Source organism: Oncorhynchus keta, chromosome 2 (genome assembly GCF_023373465.1).
Source record: "Oncorhynchus keta strain PuntledgeMale-10-30-2019 chromosome 2, Oket_V2, whole genome shotgun sequence".
NCBI classification, from domain to species: Eukaryota; Metazoa; Chordata; class Actinopteri; order Salmoniformes; family Salmonidae; genus Oncorhynchus; species Oncorhynchus keta.
This window is the reverse complement of record NC_068422.1, coordinates 57,654,819-57,674,006: the sequence shown is the minus strand read 5'-3', so window position 1 is coordinate 57,674,006 and position 19,188 is coordinate 57,654,819. Positions and strand designations below refer to the sequence as shown.

General features: G+C 44.6%; 1 protein-coding gene and 1 pseudogene across 3 annotated transcripts in view; one reads left to right on the top strand and one right to left on the bottom strand.

The window, feature by feature from the left end:
- Positions 1 to 902: 902 nt before the first annotated feature.
- On the top strand, positions 903 to 12,918 carry LOC118362192 (ankyrin repeat and BTB/POZ domain-containing protein 2-like; annotated as a pseudogene).
- A 2,499-nt stretch (positions 12,919 to 15,417) lies between these two features.
- The window catches only part of LOC118362181 (serine/threonine-protein kinase BRSK2-like), a 179,414-nt gene continuing 175,643 nt past the window's right edge, over positions 15,418 to 19,188 (bottom strand). For 2 of the 3 annotated variants that reach the window (XM_052478941.1, XM_052478947.1), the window contains one exon: positions 15,418 to 17,926. In XM_052478941.1, the coding sequence (XP_052334901.1) occupies positions 17,658 to 17,926 (269 nt within the window). In that variant the 3' untranslated portion in view covers positions 15,418 to 17,657. The remainder of the gene's footprint in view (positions 17,927 to 19,188) is intronic. The other variant, XM_052478957.1, reaches the window with a different exon arrangement.

Sequence of the window (19,188 nt, the reverse complement as noted above, 5' to 3'; positions counted from 1 at the left end):
GTCAGCTCCTGCTTTACCCCAGTCTCTCTTTTCTCATCCTCCTGGTTTTTGACTCTTGCCTGTCCTGATCCTGTACCCACCTGCCTGACTACTCTGCCTGACCCTGACCCTGCCTGCCGTCCCGTACCTTTGCCCTACCTCTGGAATACCGACCTCTGCCTGACCTGACCCTGAGCCTGCCTGTCGTTATGTACCTTTGCCCCTGTTGTTGTGATAAACATTGTTACTTCGACGCGGACTACATCTGGGTCTTACCTTGATACCTGATACTAATATGAATAAGGGGCCATTTGGGACACATCCTTAGTCATCCAACATCAATACATAATACACAGCCCTCTCCCACACTCATATAAATAGCTGAGTAAGACTCGTGGCTTGGGGGAGGGAACTTTGCATACTATGCCTGTAAAGAGCAGAGCTATCCTGGCTTGTATTTTGGCTTTTCGTGTCTTTTCCATTGTGTAGAAGACGAGGGAGTCAGCAAATACACATCTCACACAATGTGTGTGTGTGTGTGTGTGTGTGTGTGTGTGTGTGTGTGTGTGTGTGTGTGTGTGTGTGTGTGTGTGTGTGTGTGTGTGTGCGCGTGTGTGTGGGAGTATGTGTGTGTGTGTGAGCGCGTGTGTGTGGGAGTATGTGTGTGTGTGTGTGTGCGTATGTATGTATTATATTTGTGTTTCTAGGAAACCTCCCTGTAAGGAGTGTTTCTATTTGTGGGTGGGGGTGTGCGTCATATACTGCACAGATGACTTATTTTGTGGTTTGTGTGGCTGTAATTGAGAAAGCAAGAGATTAGTTAAAACCCCTTTTGGTCAGGGAAATACATGGTTGAACGTTCCATTACTACTCTGTTACTACACTCTTAGAAAAAAAAGGATTCCAAAAGAGTTCTTTGGCTAATGATCTTGGAGATTGGGAATGGACCGACAGTTTGCAAGACTCCCGGGTGGACAGCCATCCTTCTGCCCGAGACGATACCGGGGAGCCGGGGTCCGATGGCGATCTGCTTGTCATCGATACCTGGAGGTGGTCTTCAGGAGGGCCGACCAGGCTCTTCTCCAGATAAGACGACAGCGGAGGACAAACATCTGGGCAGAAGGACCTCTTTTGGTCAGGGCAATACATGGTTGAACGTTCCATTACTACACTCTTATTTGGCTGTGCCCCTAGGATAACCTTTTTTGGATCTAGGTAGAACCATTTTTGGTTCCAGGTAGAACTCTTTTATGTTCTATATAGCAGCTTTTTTTCTAAGAGTGCACCCTACAGATGAAAAATTCAATTTTTAAAGGTGGGAAAATAGAGAGAGAGAGAGAGGAATATAGAGAGCTCATACAAGAGGACAGAGAGAGGTGAATAGTAACTAAACATTTACCCTCTAACCCCATGTCTCCTTCGTATTTTCTCTCCCAGAGTTAATCTTAGTTCATAAAACAAACTAAAGCCAATATGATCCCCTCATTATTTTCCCTGATTACATTACTGTCCAGGTAACTAGCAGTGCACTCAACCATCACCTCCAAGTCAGCATTTTATATAGTCCGTCTGTGGTCCTGGGTGTTTTTGTGCAGATGTCGAACCATGGTGGCAGACATTGACAGCGTTAGTGTGAGTTGAAACACTGCATTAATGCTGAAATAAATTGAGGTATTTAGTAACTGTTCCTTTGATATCTTTTATCTTTTAAATATATATATATATTTAAATGTGTGTACATTTTGTGTGTACAGGTTTATTTATTTTTATTTCACCTTTATTTAACCAGGTAGGCTAGTTGAGAACAAGTTCTCATTTGCAACTGCGACCTGGCCAAGATAAATCAAAGCAGTGTGACACAGACAACAACTGTCGTGGCAGAATCAGAATTATTTAGGTAACATTTATAAATAAGATGTTTTATTCATTTTCATAAGCGTGCTTATGTGGGAAAATTACTTAGGCCCAGAGAGGGGAGAGGTCGGGTTAGTCTTATCTGTGAATGTGTCTGTAAACTATTCCTAAACCATGTCAAGGGATGGGGTGATTAATGGGGAACCAGTTAGGTGGCTCCACAATGCCTGTGTGCCAGTCACATCTCTCTGTGATCTTGTCCAGGAGGGGGTGTATTTGATATATGCCATTGGATGAGGTAATGTTTTTGGTTGGTCCTAAGTGGTACCAAGAACGAGATAGGAACTTAGTTTAGGAGACCAAACTGAACGATAATTTATAGCCAGTGCTGTCTGGCTATGTGTTTATTTGCTATAAAGGATCTCAGTTGCCAATATGTAAGGACTCAGAGAATGAATTGATAGACACTGAATTGATCTGAGAGTCACAGGGTTATGGTGAAGCTCATATAATTAAAGATGGACTTTATGATAACTCTGACTTGTGTGTGGTTTGCTCTCTCATGATTTGGTAATACAGGAAATTTCCTCGACACAACACAGAGTTACACATGGAGTAAACAATAAACAAGCCAATAACACAATAAAAAAGTAAATGACACAGTAGAAAAAAAGAAAGTCTATATACAGAGTGTGTAAAAGGCATGAGGAGGTAGGCAATAAATAGGCCATAGGAGTGAATAATTACAATTGAGCAGATTAACACTTGTGTGATAAATGAGCATATGATCATGTGCAAGTAGAGATACTGGTGTGCAAAAGAGCAGAAAAGTAAATAAAATAAAAACAGTATGGGGATGAGGTAGGTAAATTGGGTGGGCTATTTACAGATGGACTATGTACAGCTGCAGCGATCGGTTAGCTGCTCAGATAGTTGATGTTTAAAGTTGGTGAGGGAAATAAACGTCTCCAACTTCATCGATTTTTGCAATTCGTTCCAGTCACTGGCAGCAGAGAACTGAAAGGAAAGGCGGCCAAATGAGGAGTTGGCTTTGGGGATGATCAGTGAGATGTACCTGCTGGAACATGTGCTACGGGTGGGTGTTGTTATTGTGACCAGTGAACTGAGATAAGGCGGAGCTTTACCTAGCATAGACTTATAGATGACCTGCAGCCAGTGGGTCTGGCGACGAATATGTAGCGAGGGCCAGCTGACTAGAGCATACAGGTCTCAGTGGTGGGTGGTATAAGGTGATTTGGTAACAAAATGGATGACACTGTGATAGACTGCATCCAGTTTGCTGAGTAGAGTATTGGAAGCTATTTTGTAGATGACATCGCCAAAGTCGAGGATCGGTAGGATAGTCAGTTTTACTAGGTTAAGTTTGGCGGCGTGAGTGAAGGAGGCTTTGTTGTGAAATAGAAATACGAGATTCTAGATGTGATTTTGGATTGGAGATGTTTAATATGAGTCTGGAAGGAGAGTTTACAGTCTAGACAGACACCTAGGTATTTATAGTTGTCCATATATTCTAGGTCGGAACCGACCAGGGTGGTGATGCCAGTCGGGCTGGTGGGTGCGGGCAGCGAACGATTGAAAATCATGCATTTGGTTTTACTAGCATTTAAGAGCAGTTGGAGGTCACGGAAGGAGTATTGTATGACATTGAAGCTCGTTTGGAGGTTAGTTAGCACAGTGTCCAAGGAAGGGCCAGAAGTATGCAGAATGTATGTGGTGAGCTTTTGTGCTTCTAGTTCCGGGCCATGGCATAGTTGGCATAGTTAAAGTGGCTAGTGATACATGTATTACATAAAGATGCAGTAGATGATATAGAGTACAGTATATACGTATACATATGAGATGAATAATGTAGGGTATGTAAACATTATATTAGGTAGCATTGTTTAAAGTGGCTAGTGATATATTTTACATCATTTCCCATTATTAAAGTGGCTGGAGTTGAGTCAGTGTGTTGGCAGCAGCCACTCAATGTTAGTGGTGGCTGTTTAACAGTCTGATTGCCTTGAGATAGAAGCTGTTTTTCAGTCTCTCGGTTCCAGCTTTGATGCACCTGTACGGGCCTCGCCTTCTGGATGATAGCGGGGTGAACAGGCAGTGGCTCGGGTGGTTGTTGTCCTTGATGATCTTTATGGCCTTCCTGTGACATCGGGTGGTGTAGGTGTCCTGGAGGGCAGGTAGTTTGCCCCCGGTGATGCGTTGTGCAGACCTCACTACCATCTGGAGAGCCTTACGGTTGTGGGCGGAGCAGTTGCCGTACCAGGCGGTGATACAGCCCGACAAGATTTTCTCGATTGTGCATCTGTAGAAGTTTGTGAGTGCTTTTGGTGACAAGCCGAATTTCTTCAGCCTCCTGAGGTTGAAGAGGCGCTGCTGCGCCTTCTTCACGATGCTGTCTGTGTGGCTGGACCAATTCAGTTTGTCTGTGATGTGTACGCCAAGGAACTTAAAACTTACTACCCTCTCCACTACTGTTCCATCGATGTGGATAGGGGGGTGTTCCCTCTGCTGTTTCCTGAAGTCCACAATCATCTCCTTAGTTTTGTTGACGTTGAGTGTGAGGTTATTTTCCTGACACCACACTCCGAGGGCCCTCACCTCCTCCCTGTAGGCCGTCTCGTCATTGTTGGTAATGAAGCCTACCACTGTTGTGTCGTCCGCAAACTTGATGATTGAGTTGGAGGCGTGCGTGGCCACGCAGTTGTGGGTGAACAGGGAGTACAGGAGAGGGCTCAGAACGCACCCTTGTGGTTCCCCAGTGTTGAGGATCAACGGGGTCGAGATGTTGTTGCCTACCCTCACCACCTGGGGGCGGCCCGTCAGGAAGTCCAGTACCCAGTTGCACAGGGCGGGGTGGAGACCCAGGGTCTTGAGCTTGATGACGAGCTTGGAGGGCACTATGGTGTTAAATGCCGAGCTGTAGTCGATGAACAGCATTCTCACATAGGTGTTCCTCTTGTCCAGATGGGTTAGGGCAGTGTGCAGTGTGGTTGAGATTGCATCGTCTGTGGACCTATTTGGGCGGTAAGCAAATTGGAGTGGGTCTAGGGTGTCAGGTAGGGTGGAGGTGATATGGTCCTTGACTAGTCTCTCAAAGCACTTCATGATGACGGAAGTGAGTGCTACGGAGCGGTAGTCGTTTAGCTCACTTAGCTTTCTTGGGAACAGGAACAATGGTGGCCCTCTTGAAGCATGTGGGAACAACAAACTGGGATAGGTATTGATTGAATATGTCCGTAAACACACCAGCCAGCTGGTCTGCGCATGCTTTGAGGGCGCGGCTGGGGATGCCGTCTGGGCCTGCAGCCTTGCGAGGGTTGACACGTTTAAATGTTTTCCTCACGTCGGCTGCAGTGAAGGAGAGTCCGCATGTTTTGGCTGCGGGCCGTGTCAGTGGCACTGTATTGTCCTCAAAGCGGGCAAAAACGTTATTTAGTCTGCCTGGGAGCAAGACATCCTGGTCCGTGACGGGGCTGGTTTTCTTTTTGTAATCCGTGATTGACTGTAGACCCTGCCACATAGCTCTTGTGTCTGAGCCGTTGAATTGAGATTCTACTTTGTCTCTATACTGACGCTTAGCTTGTTTGATTGCCTTGCAGAGGGAATAGCTACACTGTTTGTATTCGGCCAGTCCCTTCTGGCCACATGCGTGGGCAGCATCACAGAACTCAGTGAGTGTGTGTGTGTGTGTCTGTGTGTGTCACATTCTCAATCTTCACATTCACTCAAACACTCTCTTCATTTTACATTCAAAGATTCCCTCTCACACACACTCTTTCTCAAACACCCACATACTCCTCTCACTTTAGTCCTAGCCAGAGAGGAACTATCTGGTCCTTATGCATGTGATCAATAAGTCTTATCTAGTCAGGAGACTCCTACTGACCATGTTCAACCTGGTTCTGAGTAGACGTCCATCTTTTACATTTAGAGATACAGAGAGCTACCAGCTGCTATTCCAGCTGCTACTCCAGCTACTCCAACATCCCCAGTCTGTCTTGTTCTTCTGTTGTTCATCTTCATTAAAACTAGGGCACCTAAGTATGGCAGTACTGAACACCACCATTGGTTACTTGGCGTGGATGTCGATTAAGGCACCCCCCGCACCTCTCTGATTCATAGGGGTTGGGTTAAATGCGAAAAACACATTTCAGTTGAAAGCATTCAGTTGTACAACTGACTTTCCCCTTTCCCTTTACTTTGAAAGCTGGCCCCCAAAATTCAAATTTTGAATCCAACCAACTGTCCATTTGTCTTGTGTATTTTGTTAGAATGTAAACTTACTTAGACGTCTCTTTCTGTAAATCAGTTGTTCCCGCCAAGCTAAAGCCTCTCAAATAGACAAAACTCGTTTTTAGCCAAAAACAATGCACTTTTTTTTTTTTGCCTTTACCTCCCTTATCTCACCTCATTTGCTCACATTGTATATAGACTTATTTTTCTACTGTATTATTGAGTATTGTTTTACTCCACGTGTAACTCTGTGATGTTGTGTATGTCGAACTGCTTTGCTTTATCTTGGCCAGGTCGCAATAGTAAATGAGAACTTGTTCTCAACTTGCCTACCAGGTTAAAAAAAAGGTGAAAAAAATAAGAAAATAAAAAAGGCAATGTTCCCGTGCTCGAGGTGACGCTTGCATATGTCGGCTCAATCAGAAATGACCTGTAAATGGCGCATTGTCGACAAAGTGTGATTGGATTAAATCCCGGCCTAACACTTTAGCCACAATCCAGTAGGGATTGGTCGGGAAACACTGCTTTACGATTTATGTGAAAGCTAGCATTGTAGAAAGGATGACAGACAGACAGTGTTGGTGTATATAACAACACTGGTCTCAGGTCTGACGTTAGCATAATAAAGTTAACCCTGTTCACAGTCTGTTTGTTTTTTTTACATCTGACCCTTGGTATTTCTCTAGGGTCCCTTCATTAGAATCAGACTGGGATGTCGTATTCACTGAAACATTAGGCCACGTAACAGACCACTGTGTGTTGCCAAAACATAAGGGTATATTCACATCAGCCACAGGGTGTTATAGACCCCCTTGCTCCCTCTGCCACGCACACACCCCAAACACTCACACACACACTCCCCTGTTTCCACAAACCAAACAAATTCCGTGTGGTTCCTTTTCTCTCTGGTCATCTTGGGAGTAGCACCTAGCGAAACAGTGCACACCCTTGTTCATTCTTGGAGACCAAGCGAATACATTAAATGGGACAACATACCGTTTGTTTCACCATAGAAAGATAAAAATAAATACAAAACAACATAATTGTGGTGCTTATTGCTATCACTAGATATTTAAGATGGTCTAGTATATCTACCCATATGGATATACAGTACATACTGTAAATACAGTATGATATTAACTTAAACCTGCATATACTTTGAGAGACACTGTGGCTACTTCGGGAGCCTTAGCGTCATTTAAACAAGGAAATAGTCATTTTAAGATTGCAATCTCTTTCACAGAAGCAGATTCTCTCACTGCTCTCTGGTTGCTAGGTTTAAGCACCTCTTCTAATGCCTTCCACATATGTTGCCTGGTAAGTGACTGGTATAGCTACGGCTGAGGACCACCATTCCTGATTTAAGGGTCTATAGGGAAGACCGTGCTGCTGAGCCCAGCTAAACCCAACTCTCCTCCCAAACTTGACATCTGATAACCTGTATCTGAGAATTCGATCGTTGAACCGTTCGTAAAGTTTCATCTGCATAGAGATATAATAAGACACAGAATTGATTCGATGTACCTGTGATATCTCAGAAACAGAAGGGCAAACCCGTGATGTAGCTCTGTTTTGCATTGAAAATGCATTGAAAATGGTAAGGAAACGGATATGGTATACAGAGCACTATGGGTACTGCAGTACATCACGCTACAACTGCAGCATCCATGTTTAAAAACTTCTTATGGCTGAGATCCCGTTACCGGGAGCGATAACAACATCCATTGAAAGTACAGGGCGCCATACAAAAGAACAGAAATCTCATAATTAAAATTCCTCAAACATACATGTATTTTATATCGTTTTCAAGGTAGTCTTGTTGTTAATCCCACCACAGTGTCCGATTTCAAATAGGATTTACGGGGAAAGCACCACAAACAATTATGTTAGGTCACCAACAACTCACTAAAATACACAGCCAACTTTACCAGCCAAAGAGAGAGCGAAAAAGCACAAATAGAGATAAAATGAATCACTAACCTTTGATAATCTTCCTCAGATGACACTCATAGGACTTCATGTTACACAATACATGCATGTTTTGTTTGATAAAGTTCATATTTATATCAGAAAATCTGAGTTTACATTGGCGCATTACATTCACTAGTTCCAAAAACATCCAGTGATTTTGCATAGCCACATCATTCAACAGAAATACTCATCATTAATGTAGATGATAATACAAGTTATACACATGGAATTATAGATATACCTCTCCTTATGCAACCGCTGTGTCAGATTTAAAAAAAAAAACTTTACGGAAAAAGAAACCCATGTAATAATCAGAGACGGCGCTCAGAAGTAAAAACACCACAGCCGCAAAGATGGCGTCAACATAAACAAGAAATGACATGATAAATATTCCCTTACCTCTGATGATCTACATCAGAAAGCACTCCAGTAATCCCAGGTCCACAATAAATGTTTTTTTCGAAAATGTCCGTTATTTATGTCAAAATACCTTCTTTTGTTAGCTCGTTTGGTAAACATATCCAAGCGCTAATTCTGGTCAGCGTTATATCGGACAAAAAAAAAAAGTGATATTACCTGTAGAAGAAACATTTCAAACTAAGTACAGAAACAATCACTAGGATGTTTTTAACATATAGCTTCAATAAAGTTTCAACCAGAGTATTCCTTCTTGTCTTCGTGAGCCATGGAACGCAAGTGACTTCCACGAGGAATAAACATGATCAGAAAATGGCTGACTGCCAGACACCTGACGGATTCTGCTATCATTCACTCCCACAACATCATAGAAGTCTCATTATAATTTCTATTGATGGTTGACATCTAGTGGAACCCCTAGGCAGTGCGAATCTAGAGCCCCCCAGGATTCCCCTGAGCAGAGAGAGGTAAGGTGTGTGTGTGCGTGTGCGTGTGCATGAGTGCTGTGTGTGTGTGTGCATGTGCCTTCTTGTATGCTTAGGCACACATAGATATTGTTTCCCTCCACCTGATACCAATTATAATCACATGCCCCATTAACCTGTTAGCTTTCAGCTCTGTGTCTCTGTTGAGCCCTGTGATCTCAGTAACCATAACCAGAGAGGAAGAGGTGAAGCTCGCAAAATCTGTACAAAATAAGCCGTATGGGCTTGTCGCCTGCTTTTCTGCATTTGGGACAACGACTCGCATTGATAGAGCGGAGACATGAGCATCTCGACATTATATACAGATCTTTACCGTAACGACCTGCTTCTGTGCTCTGGGGAGGTGAAGAGACCGGATGTTCAAAAACAAACGTCATATCAGGGAACCAGTGTTCTATTTATAGTCCTTTGTTAACAGTAAAAAGGTGCCCTTTTTCTCAATTCTCAAAAGTTATGGGACACACATTAAGACTACCAAAAAGCACCCTGCGTGAACCTGTTTTAGCCCACTGCAGGAAATTAAGTAGCTGTTTTTGTAAAATAGGCTGAGGAATTGGACCTTTATGGCAGATTTGAAGGCGTTATGGGATTATGAGTCATTGAGGAATGTGAATGAATTATATTACTTCATTGCTTGAATCTTTGCTCCTCCCCACAGACTGTTTATGCTCCTTCCCCCTCTGATGGAGTGGATACGAGTTGCCGTGGTGCACGCGGAGCACCGCCTCAGCCTATTGGTGGACAGCGATGATGTCAGACAGACCACCAGACAGCTCCTCCCAGGATTGGACTGTGAGCCCAGACCGCTGAGGTAGAAACACACTAAGCGTTGCATATTTAATGGCATACACTCACCAGCCAGTTTATTAGGTACACCCATCTAGTACTGGGTTGGACCCCCCTTTGCCTCCAGAACAGGCTGAATTCTTTGGGACATTCTACAAGGTGTCGAAAACATTCCACGGGATGTTGGTCAATGCTGACACGATGGCATCACACAGTTGCTGCCGATTGGACTGTGGTTCATTCATGATGTGAACAGCCCATTCCATAAAATCACAAAGACGCTCTATTGGGTTGAGGTCTGGGGACTGACCAAGCCACTCAAGCAAACTGAACTCGCTGTCATGTTCCAGGCAATTTTTCCACTCCTCAATTGTCCAGTGTTGGGGATCACGTGCCCACTGGAGCCACTTCTTCTTGTATTTAGCTAATAGGAGTGGAACCCTTCTGTTGCAATAGCCCATCCGTGACAAGGATCAACGAGTTGTGAGTTCCAAGATGCCGTTCTGCACACCACTGTTGTACTGCGTCACTGTTGTGGCCCACCTGTCAGCTTGCACGATTCTTGCCATTCTCGTCAACAAGCTGTTTTCGCCCACAGAACTGTCACTGACGGGATGTTTTTTTCGGATGGTCATTCGAACAGTAACTGAATGCCTCGATGCCTGCCTGCCTGCTTTATATAGCGAGCCACGGCCACGTAACTTACTGTCTGTAGGAGCGATCCATTTTCGTGAATGGGGTGGTGTACCTAATAAACTGGCCGGTGAACGTATCTGTAACGTACTGTAACATGCAATAGAAAGATGCTGAACCATACTGTGAAACCAGTACATAACAGTAGGCCTGCCGTCATTATCGAAGAGTTATGAATGTTGGAAGTTTTCATTGTAGCCTCTCTCTTATCCTCTTGTCTCTCCCTCTCTCCCTCCTTATCCTCTTGTCTCTCCCTCTCTCCCAGGCCTGAGTGTTGCTCCAGCTCATTTAGGTGTGCGGACTCTAAGGCTGCTACAGAGAAGCTTCAGGGTGGATCCTGGCTTCCGCATGCTGACCTGTGGCAGAGCGGACCTGATTGGTCCGGCAACACAGCTACTGGAACCATCAGGGGTTAACACTATGGATGACCAGATAGGACTGGCGATAGGGAATAAGAGATAAATGGTGGGGATAGAGGTAGGGGAGTTGGGGAGAGGGGTAGGACATATACATATTCAGACATAAGACTGGTAGGTTTTGACAGGGAAGGTAAAAGAGACAGAGGATTTATCCTCCCTGTCAATACTTGTCAGTCTTCTGTTTGAAGACGTATACTGTATGCCCTACCCTGGTGTTCGAGAGTGTAGAGAGTCAATAAAACTGTTCAGAGTAAGATGTGTATTCTCTGACCTACAGGGTATGACCACTCTGATGTACACATGTTCGCGTGGAGACGAGTCTCTGGTCCAGATACTGGTGGAGACTGGAGCCAACCTGGACATGGAGGTAAACACTACTACTCTCTAGATATTATCATAATATGATATAGATAGTATATCATGTAGTGGGTTGAGCAGGAAATCCGGAATCCTCTGAATGAGGGTTTCTTGGAAAACCAGGGATTTTTGAAAAGCTACTGGAATTTCACCTAATCATGTAATGTAAAGGCTTTGTGCTGAAACTGCCTCTACTACACCGTGATCATTTCACTTGATGGCAATGTTTACCAAAGCTTTGAATGTATATACATTTTATACATAGATATTTAATGTTTTCCATTCTTCTCTCAGGTTCCTTGCTGTTCTCCCAGACAGCCCTCGGTCCACCCAGACCGTCGTGGTTGGGTGGCCCTCACCTTCGCTGTGCTGCATGGACACCTCGTTGTATCTCAGGTGAGTCCTCACTGCCCAGTGGAAAGGGTCTATAGCTCCTGTTGGAGGTGGGTGCAGATGTGGAGGGAACTGCTGTTACTTCCAGCCAGGAGAGCTCTGCTGAGACTCCTCTACAGCTGGCCTCTGCTGCTGGGAACTATGAAATGGTGAGCCTGCTGCTGGCCCACGGGGCCGACCCGCAGTGTGCATGATTGGAACGCTCTGACATCCCCCGCTCTACGAGGACATGAACGGCTTCAACTTCGCCGCTGCACACGGACACCGGTAGCTGCACCTGTCTGACGAGTCCAGGCTTGGGCCATGTCTCAATAGTCTAAAGTGTTGTTCTTTCCTTGTCTATTTCCTTCAGTCAGAACTGAATGAATGAGTTGATACTCATCCGCTACTCTCCTACAGGAACGTCCTGAGGAGGTTTCTGACTCAGCCCCAGCTGAGGAAGGAGGACATTCTCTCTCTGCCGGAGATACTGGCTGAGGGGTTCCAGGAGAAGGAAGAGGAGGCTGGCTCACTACCTCCCCCCAGCCTCAGCCCTTGTAGCCCTGCTGTCTACCACAGTAGCAGCAGGCTGCCTACTACAGCACTGTGCACGGCTACCTGCATGTCACCATGGAGCTACGAGCACTGGGTATGGATTGTTGGTAGGCCTACTTCTTTTGTATATGTCATCATCATCGTTTTCTGAAGGACTTGTGAATCATGCATTCCGAAAGCACAGAAATATTATTTGATCCACTTTAGGTTGTTCGAGACTTTGTTCTCAATGACTGACCAAGGTAAATCATCTTTTGGGACCCTAATTTGTGGCCTTATTTGTTCCCCAGGTGTCCCCTGGAAGCTCCACGTGTGGCTGGAGTTCCTCCATGTAGCCCACCAGCTAACCAGGAATGAGGTGACCCTCTCTCTCCTCAGAGACTTCACCACTATCAGGCCACGGGGCCCACTGCCAGGAGCTGGTCTCGCCCGCCCTACCTCTCTTGTTTAACATGCTTGCAACCAGCAAGGTAGCCATGACTTGCAGTCCATGACTTGGACCTTGCAGTCCAATTTCTCCTTCATTCGGTGTTGTTTGGGTTTACCATTGTAGACTACAGTTTTCAGTGAGTAGATGTTCCACGAAACCTCAAACCAAAAGCCGAGTATGAATCAGACAAATCGATCCAACGTCTAAGAAATTCTCAAACCAGTTGTTATAAAATGGGTAGGAAACTTGCAATGTCTGTTACACAAAATCACAACTCTTCCTGAACATGATTATGTCCCTTTAGGACTATGCCATAACCAAGAGACTGTCAGCCATCTTCTCTCGCTAGTACGGCTCTGCTCCTACTGCCTCTGTTCCTCTGATGGACCTCTCTCTCTCTCCAAGAAGCTGGGTATGAAGACCAGCGTACTCTCTATCGAGATTGAACAAACTACAGTCTGCTTAGTTGTTCAGATTTTTCGGTTCCGAGTTTTCACTACATTTTAGCAAGTGTAACTGTGTAAATCATGCTTAGTTGTGTACATGCGTTTCAATGTCTGTTCCTGACTCTACGCGGTGTAAACGTCACTTCGCTCGCTTGCTTTCCTGAACAACCCAGAGATGTCTGACGTAATGTTGTTCGTGGAAGGCCGTCCCTTCTACGCCCACAGGGTCCTCCTCATGTCTGCTTCAAAGAGGTGAGCTAGCACTTCCCTCCTCAAACCTGAGGTGGCAGCCTGAGACTGAATGATTAGAATGCTCATTATCAAGTATGACCTCTGTCCGGTTTCGGTCTCTGCTGAGTTTCTGTGGGTCGAACACCGGCACCATCCACATCTCTGACATCACATACAGCACCTTCCAGAGGATGATGAGTTGTCTGTACTGTGGAGGGACTGAAGGGCTGAGGCTGTCACAGGCTGATGCTGTGGAGGTAGAAAATGCATCCTCATTTACACTGATAGAACTTCATTCATACATCCCATTGTTGATCCAAACATTTACCACATTAGTTAAGATTTAGGAATGGCCCCCACTATCACTTGTCATTGAGGAGTGGAAAGACAACATAGTGGAGGTCACTCATAAAAGGTACGCACTTTGGGAAAGTGTAATTGAATGTTTGGACTTGTGATGGATGTATGCTCTGCTCCTCTGTCAGCAGCTGCCGCCAGTAGTCTGTTTCTTCTAGCTGAAGGTGCTAGAGAGGCAGTGTGAGATTCTGCTCTCTCTCTCTGTACAGGATCACGGGGCGGCAGAGCTCAGGAGGTTCTGTGAAGGTGTCTTCCTGCAGCACGTGGAACAGCTCCTGGAGAGAGAGGACTTCCACAGGCTGCTCCTGGGAGGGGCCCGTCGGGACCAGCTTCCTCCAAAGACAGAGCCCCGGAGTGGACCACGTCAGGACCGACACTCCTCTCTCCTCCTGGAGGATTTGGAGGGCACTTTGGTCCACAGGCTGCTCTTGCTCTACCCTCCCTGCAGAGAGTAAGCCACTGGCTGCATCTCAGTAGTCATAGTTGGCTTCTTTGTTCTTCCATTGTTTTGTTTCCTTCAACTGTACTGATGTGAAATAAGTACATAAGTGAAAGTCAAGTAACTATGTCTGTTCTTAAATGTCAGTTATGGTGAAGGAAAGAGGATGAGGAGAGGAGGCCACATTCAAATATTGAGATGGACCCCATGTGGGGAGAAGGACAGACATACCAGCAGGCCTGGAGATAAATAACCGGTGTAGTGTAGCGTAGTAACTCGCAGTGCGGTGATGTCACCAGTGACGCCAGCACAGGTTGGTAATGGTACTCTGTCATGAAGGAGAGAAGAGGCAGGGCTTTTGGGTGAAGCTGCCACCGGACAGAACACCTTTTACTGTGATCCTACTGGCCCTCAAACCTGCACTCTCTGCCCCTGTGAATGTCCAAGGTACTGTGAAGACAGTTACTTTAGTCTCAGTGTGATGGTTAGAGAAGCTAGGGTAGTGAGCAGCTTCTTGCCACACGTGCCACAAACAGTGAAAGGACAACTGAAGGTGCTGCAGAAAGTGAAGCATAAAGAGTTTTGCAGTTGTTGAACCGCAAACTCACCATCAGTTCCTCATGTAGCCCAGCGAGCAGGAAGGAGGGTCGATGGATAACTGGAGAAGTACTGCTGCCATCTAGTGATGTGTGGGACTTGTTCCACGCGACCGACATAGGACATCTAGAAAATGTCCATTGCTTAAAGAGAGGAAATGGATGCAACGTACTATGGCTGGAATTGATCTAGAATATGGATATTTATGGTTATACCGCCAATATAATAGCAGGTACTGAGACTCTGTTGGTAAGACATGAAGCATTTAGAGGCTGCTGTTACTTACTAGAGTCCATCCTCTCTCTTGTTGATGGAACTAGAGGAGATAGATATTGGACAGGAAGAACAGAACTCTGAATATTTTATTATACTGTACATACAGTATGTCAAATGTTTTGCTCACAATAATTACCATCAGCATTTCTATATTAGCCCCTTTTAGAATAGCATGCGCCCATGGAAGTGTGTAGGCTAAAATCAGACATCACCACCACGCAATTCCAAAGTCAACAGATTTATTTCCTTTTGCACTGAAGTTGTTCACAGTTATGTCACAAGGGGATACATTGCCAGTGGGTTTCCTGCTAAATACCAGCGCTCCTGGTGTTGTGTTCTACTGTATGTCCATCGTCCTGTGTGGCCTGGCTACCCAATAGTACAAAATAGAAAGAATAACAATAATAGGTATTGCTTTATTTTTATCTCTCTGATACCAATTCCCACCCCAGACAGAGTTCGTGACCAGAGTATCAGGTCTCTCTTTGAGAGAAACGGTGTGTGTGTGTGTGTGTGTGTGTGTGTGTGTGTGTGTGTGTGTGTGTGTGTGTGTGTGTGTGTGTGTGTGTGTGTGTGTGTGTGTGTGTGTGTGTGTGTGTGTGTAACTGTGTGTGTGTAACTGTGTGTGTGTAACTGTGTGTGTGTGTGTTTAACTGTGTGTGTGTGCAGAGGATGCATTGCACGGTAAATGTGCACAGTAGTATAAGGAAGGAGAAGGGAGGTTGCGAGAAAGAACTCAAAGACGAACAAACAACCGAAGTGGTGAGAGAAAATAAAAATAAGAGAAACAAATTTAGAGACTGGAAAGAAAGAAAGAAAGAAAGAAAGAAAGAAAGAAAGAAAGAAAGAAAGAAAGAAAGAAAGAAAGAAAGGGGGGAAAGAGGGAAAAGGGACAGAACAATTCCAACAACAACATGCAAAGAAAAGACAAATGTTGGACATGCAAACGACAATACAAGGTCAAAGCTAAGAGTAGGAATCCCCTTGGTTTTTTAAATAAGTTTGTGAGCAATTTTTTTTGTATTTACAAGGCAAGTGGCTGGAGGGTTGCCTTTGTCGTCGTACACACACAACGAGAAGGAACGCACAATTATTATCAACAGAGGGCTCGTTCCTCTCAGAGACTAATCTACATTCTTAAATTACCGTAAATCATTTGCCAAATGTATATATTACAAGCTTTCTCATCCAAGCTGGGAAAAAAATGTTCACAAAAACATTTTGTGAATTCTCAATGATCAATAAATTAAACATTAAACAAACAAAAACAATCTTTAAATTATCTAGTACATTTTCTCCATCATTTATATAAATAACCCGGAATATATTAAAACAAACATGACAAGAAAATACAATAAGGGAAACAAATATACATAATAATTATGTCCACTGTTGTCTGAATCCTGCAGATATTTCAAAGGAACATGAGCAAAACAAAATGGAAGAAAATAAAACCCTGAAATGATTCATCCCTCAAAAGGGAACCGAAAATAAAATAAAACATTTAATCGATAAAACACGTCGAACAAGTAGAAAACACAAAACATAGTGATAAGTTAACACAATTCTTAGCTAAACATAATGTCACAACTACACAAACGTTGTACATATGGGAACATAGTCTGTACAACAGAATAGATCATTCATTTGTGTACCCCTCCCTCCCAAATGCCCACCCAAAGTTAATTAACTCAATTTAATTTCATTTACAGCAATGACACAGAGTCTGAAGAAGTCTAAAGTGTTAAAATCCTGTAGTTCACAAAGAAGGACTACATTAAAAAGAATTACAATCCAGCCAACGTTTAGCCAACGTTCAGCCAACGTTCATCCAACGTCCAAGAGTCGCGCCACCTCTCTCCAACTTTCGTAGGAGCCAGTGGTTCTACTTCCATTCGTCTTTGTGCGCAAGTCCTTACATCCCCCGGGTGTGTGCGTGTGTGTGTGTGAGTATAGGAGGACAGACAAGGAGGAGAGAAAGGAGGAGAGTGGATGTGTGTAGTATAGGTTTGACAAACATCATTGTCTTTTTAAGGCTTTTCTCCAACTCTTCGGCTAATATGTCTCTGGGTGTCTGTCACGATGATGAGAGAGTCTCTAGTACTCTAATGTTTAGTGTATGTGTGTGTGTGTGTGTGCAGGTGGAAAGCAGGAGGGGTGCATGGGGAGGAGGGGGACAGCAGTGTGAAGTATGTGAAGTCTTTCTCTTGTCCTCCGCCTCTGGCTCACTTACTCCCGTTGTTGACAAAGTGCCCCAGGTTGGGACACACACACTGTCCTCCATCTTGTTTCTCTAATAGGTTTTAGTGATGATCCCTGGTGGTAGAGACAAGGTCAAGCCATCATCACAGAGCAGAGGAGACACACACACACACCGACACACACACCCCACGGCGTGGGAACGGGACGAGAGGATAGAGGAACAGAAAAGAAACATGGCTACATGTAGTACTTAATATTGTCAAATACTGATCAATGGTCGATTGCTAAACTAAAATTGTAGTCATTCCATTATTACACAGTACAAAAGTTTATCATCTCGGGCGATAATCAAAAGTAGATTTTTTTCGAGACACAAACACACTAAGCCTACTGACTGAAGCAAAGAAACCAGCAGCATCTCTCATTTCATTTCTCATCTCTCACACACTCTTGTGGGCTTTGTACTGGGTTTTGAACGACCTGATAACAGGTGGTTATTATCTAGTCATGCAACAGAGAGCTAGCTACTTCTCTCCGGTCTTAAGGTTGTTCCCCAGTCCGGCTGACGGCGGCCATCTTTGTTTGTTTGTCTTTGCCCGGAGGCGGGGGGCATTTAGAGTCAGTGGGCTGGGTGGGCTGGGGCTGAGTGGGCAGGGGACATGACTCATTTCGCCTGCTGCCGGGGGCATGCTTGGCGGGGGCGGGGCTAGCTGTGCCGGGCGTGCCAGGGGCGTTGTGCGACGCCTGGCTGCTCTTCTCGTCTGAAAAAAGTTGTTTAATTACGTCAAAGAAGTTACTCAACGGGCTGCCTAGGTACACAGACGGGAAGAAAAGAAAAAAAAGAGAGAGAGAGAACAAACAGCGAATGAGCAATGGGGTTAACGTGAGGAAGGAGGAGAGGGTGACGGGAAGGAGAGGGTGGTGATGAGGAAAGGACTGAAGGTGACGCTCCAGGAGGTAGAAAGGAGACTCATAAAAGCCACGTGGGTGGTAAAAAAAAGAGAATTTGATTACATGTGTTAGACTGTTAGTATGTACATTAACACTGTCTCAAGGCTGAGGCGATGGCACATCAGTGTCAAGGTGCTAAGTTAGGAGACCTAAGGTTGGGAAACAACAGTAATCCATAGAAGAAAATGTAGGGTTCACATAAAACCAGTGGGCTTTTGAGTCTCTGTTCTACCTGGTTTGGGTGAGAGTGGTGACATAGGAGGGCTAGCTTGAGCTCTGGAAGGGTGAGTGCTAAAAAGACCAGATTTGGGGCAGGGGTGGTCCAATCTGCATCCTAGAGAGTCACTGAGTGCAGATTTGTGTTCCGGCCCTGCTCTAACCCTCCTGATTTAGCTAGTCAAGGTCTTGATTAGGAGATGATTAGTAGAAATAGGAAGTGGTAGAGCAGGTCTGTAACAAAAGCCAAGCATACCCAATTGCTCTCTTTCTGAAGAAAAGTGGGGAGGAGAGGAAATGAGAGGAAGGGATGAGCAGCATTTCAGAGTACGACAAAACATAATGTCTTGCCTTCCAAGCTCCTGCTAACTATCCTAATCACCACAATAAAAGCATACCTTAGAATGAGTCCATACAGTGCGCCCAGACAAACACAGACAATGTGAACAACATGCCATCATCACAATAACATCACTCATCACACAATCTATTTTGCTTTCAAGTAAGAGGTTTCCTGGACACAGATTAAGCCTAGTCCTGGACTAAAAAGCATGCACAATGGGGTTCTTAAATTGAAAGTGCTTTTTAATTCAATAACAGGCTTAATCTGGTTCTGGGAGGCCAGCCCTTAGTGTTCCACTGAGAGTCAAACATATACAGGTTTACTCCAAACGTTCTTGAAATCTACCAGTCTAACTGTCCTTTTTAAAGTTAATTAGGTGGGTGTTTTTTTTTGGACCAAACACAAAATACTTACGCAATGTCATCTTGCTATCACTTACCATTGTTCTTGTGCTACATAGCCATTTGTTATTGATGGTCTACAATGTGTTTTACGCATGGAATGGAAGGGAAGTGGACATCCCAACACACACTGTGCCATGCAAAGGATCTCTCTCTCACA